Source organism: Phyllostomus discolor, chromosome 1 (genome assembly GCF_004126475.2).
Source record: "Phyllostomus discolor isolate MPI-MPIP mPhyDis1 chromosome 1, mPhyDis1.pri.v3, whole genome shotgun sequence".
In the NCBI taxonomy this organism is placed as follows: domain Eukaryota; kingdom Metazoa; phylum Chordata; class Mammalia; order Chiroptera; family Phyllostomidae; genus Phyllostomus; species Phyllostomus discolor.
Genome location: NC_040903.2, coordinates 2,838,746 through 2,842,029, shown reverse-complemented (window position 1 = coordinate 2,842,029; position 3,284 = coordinate 2,838,746). Strand labels below are relative to the sequence as shown.

The window sequence follows — 3,284 nt, the reverse complement described above, 5'->3', positions numbered from 1 at the left end:
TGTCTGACAGGTGAGTCTGCTGCCCTGAAGAGGAGTGCAGGCCTGGAGCCCTGGGCCCACGGCCGGGTCCCTGCCGGTCCCCATCCAGCCCCTCAGCAGGTCCCCCGAGCAACGCCTTCGGAGAGCCGTGCACACACTGACCAGGGCCTGCGGTGACCACTGTGTCCCAGGGCGCCTGCCGGCTCTCACCCTTGCTCCGCCCCCACAGTTGTTCAACCTAGCAGCCACTGAGCCTCTTCCTGCATGGTCAGACACCTGTCACTCAGACGACCGCCCCTTCCGATTCGCCGTCCCCCACCGGTCCCTCCCACTTGGGTGCCCTGCTCGTCCCACCTGCCTGGAACACTTCCCTGGACATCCCTGTGTGCCCCCCATGTCTCTGCTGAAGCGTCACTGTCCGAGGCGCCGCCTGTGTGGACAGCAACACCCCCTTCTGTTTCTCCTACTGGACTTACTGATGATGAGACACATAACCTCACTTCCTGCCTCACCGTGGCCAGCTCAGCTCCGGTGACATTCGAGCCTGCGAAACATCAGACCCACACGTACAAGCCCAGGGTCCAAGCACTGCCCAGCTGGGCGCCGGGGCACTCAGGGCTATGCTGGACCCAAGATCAGCGCGGGGCGGGGGCGGGGGGAGGCCCACTGCCACTGCAAGATCGCCTCTCCCGGAAGCCCCCGTGGTCGGTGCTGTGGAATGGCACAGGGTCGCAGGGGTGAGTGACCACATGGACTTCAGCCCCCTGCCGGTGGGGCCAGGCCGGGTTCTCTCAGAAGGCCTCTCCGTGCTCTGCCGCCCCCTTCCCGCTACAGCCCCAGCGGCTCACGCCCACCTCCCGGCCCCACGGGCTTTGGAGCCCTTTTCTGAGCACCCATCTGACCTCCACTTCACAACAATGATCAACAAGAAACTCCATTTTAAAACAAATTTATTTATCTCACCTTTTTCCTGGCCAAGTCAATGGCTTTGGTCATTGGTACAAAGGTTCTAGAACTGGGCTTTCAGCCTCTGTTCTCCCAGGGAAATCAACTTCATCACAAGCCTGAGCTCTGACGGCCGGGCTGGAACCCCTCCGCCGGAAGGGGCCTCCGGCTATCAGTCCGGGACCCCCTGCAGCCGCCAGCACCGTGCTTCCCTCCCCATCCCCACCCTCACCCGGCCCCACAAGGTCAGGTGCATTCTGGCAGAGATGCCCCTGAAATGCGTGGCTGCATTCTATCAAAAAGTCAGCAAACACACATAGTAACTAGAACTCACCCCCTAACCTAGGTTACTCACCAGACAGGTTACATGATGTGCACCAATTAATGTGCCACAGAAATACTACAGTTCTGGAAAAAAAAGAAAAAAACCACAGCCTTCTTCCTTGACTTCATGGACTGCACAGTCCCAAAATTCATTCGCCACCGTCCTCCACGCCCAGCCATCCTCCGAGCCGCCTCAGTTGGGTCCAAAGGGGTCTCCACGCCCTCCTATCGGGTCTGGGGTCTGGCTTCAGCGGCTGCAGCCAAGGCGTGTCTTCTGTCTTGCAGAACTCCGACCTCGAGTCCTTCTCACGGGTCCCCACATTCCAGGAAGCATAAAAAAACAGCAAAGCACAAGGGTATACTTGCAAACTTTAAAAATACAAGTTACAGTAACAATGATGACCACACAGCAGCTTCCAACCTAGGTCCTATTTCTTTTTCTTTCTTTTTTAAACGTAAGAGCATTTAATAAAAAGTAAAATGTACCTAAACTGTCTTTTCCGAGCTGAATGCACCTAACAGTCATATTTTACACAAAACTGTATAATACTGAACTTATATCTACCAGAATGGTCCTGGAGATGGCGCGTTTACCATGATGAAAACGTAGACAGAAAAACGGGGGGAGAAAAAGGCCGCCTCGCGGTTTCGGCCTCTCCAGGCGGTCAGTCCTCCTCACCGGCCGACCGGAGCCCAGCGGCGGGGAACCTAGAGTGCAAGCGGGGGAAGCGCGTCAGCACAGCGCGCGCACCCGACCAGCGGGCGCACCCGACCAGCGGGCGCAGTGCTGCCACTCCCACAGGGCCACGCTGGGACGCTGCGAGTTCCCCGAAGCACTCGCGCGTTTCCAGCCTGACTGCAGTTGCACAACCCTCCCACGCGTCTCTCCTCCTTTGGCCTGTGACCCAGGTTTGCGCCTTAGTGACTGGGCTGGTCCACATTCTGCAAATATTTCCTCTGCCTGTTTCCCAACTGCACACCAAACTATTTACTTCTCATCACCAACGTTAGGAAAGTAAAATGAGATCTAAGCGAAGTCGCAGCATCTTAGCCTCCCCGGCCCCACGCCGCCTCCCACCGCCCAGCGTCGATGCATTTCGGGGCAGAGCATTCGTCACGAAACCCCCTGCAGCAAGCGCGCCGCCGCCCGCCGAGACGCACCTGCTCCCGCGCGCGTCCTTCAGTAGCACCCGTGGCTGTCTATCTGCTGGTGCAGTTCCACGATCCGCTTCCCCATCAGCGCGGCCTCCGCCGCCTTCTTCTCCACCTTCTCGCACAGCTTCATCACCCGCTTCTCCGCCTCGGCTCCGGGGCTGCGGGCGGGATCCAGGACGCTCTCCTCCGAGGCCTCCACCTCGCTCTTGATTTCGTCCAGCAGGTTCTCGATCTCCAACAGCTTCCGGCGGGCCCTCAGGTGCGCGCGCACGTGCGCGCGCTGGAGGGCGGTGACGTCCCGGCGGACGGCGTGCAGCGCGGGGCTCAGGACCCTCTCCCAGTCCTGCTCGGGCTCCCGCTCCTCGTCGGCGTCCACGGGCCGCATCGCGCCGCCCGCCGCCGCCCCTCGCCGCCCCGCGGCCGGGTCACCGCGCCCGAGAGGCCGGCCGGCCGGGAGCGAGCGCCGAGCGAGGGGCTGAGCTCGGTGGAACCGCCACGGTGACGAGCAACAGGTCCTTTGAACTTTCGCAGCCGAGGCGGCGTCCAAAATGGACTCGCAGCCGTCTGCCAGAGCGCTGCTGGCGTGCGGCCCCCTTACGACACGCCGGAGCTCCTTTACGGCCACGCCGCTGGTGTGACCTGGCGGGCGCGCTCGCACGTGCCTGCTCCTGTCGCCCTGCAGCGCTCTGGCGCCTCGAGGTCTCACGCCCGGGTTACGAGTCTAACCCGTCTCCTTCCCGGCGCCGGTGTAGTAAAATAGCTACTCCAGCGCCTGCTGTGTAATGCTCTAAGTGCTAACGTTCTAAGTCTTACACTAGCAAATTAAGTTGGTACTGTTAGAATCCATGCACCCAGCAAGTAGGTGGCTTACCCAGGGTCTG

At 60.7% G+C, this 3,284-nt stretch overlaps 1 protein-coding gene across 2 annotated transcripts; it reads right to left on the bottom strand.

The window, feature by feature from the left end:
* Positions 1 to 912: 912 nt before the first annotated feature.
* On the bottom strand, positions 913 to 2,965 carry LOC114492880 (putative MORF4 family-associated protein 1-like protein UPP). 2 transcript variants are annotated; one of them, XM_036018613.1, is made up of 2 exons: positions 2,410 to 2,965; positions 913 to 1,550 (listed from the first exon to the last, which is right to left on the bottom strand). In XM_036018613.1, exon 1 carries the CDS (start codon positions 2,786 to 2,788, stop codon positions 2,429 to 2,431), a length of 360 nt encoding a protein of 119 aa, XP_035874506.1. In that variant the 5' UTR covers positions 2,789 to 2,965; the 3' UTR covers positions 913 to 1,550; positions 2,410 to 2,428. The 2 variants fall into 2 exon arrangements, with proteins under 2 accessions (XP_035874506.1, XP_028363274.1); XM_028507473.2 differs by having other exon boundaries at positions 914 to 1,956; positions 2,410 to 2,964.
* Between the last annotated feature and the right edge of the window lie 319 nt (positions 2,966 to 3,284).

Coding starts and splice junctions, on each gene's coding strand:
- LOC114492880 (XM_036018613.1), bottom strand. CDS start 2,788: ATGCGGCCCGTGGACGCCGACGAGGAGCGGGAGCCCGAGCAGGACTGG.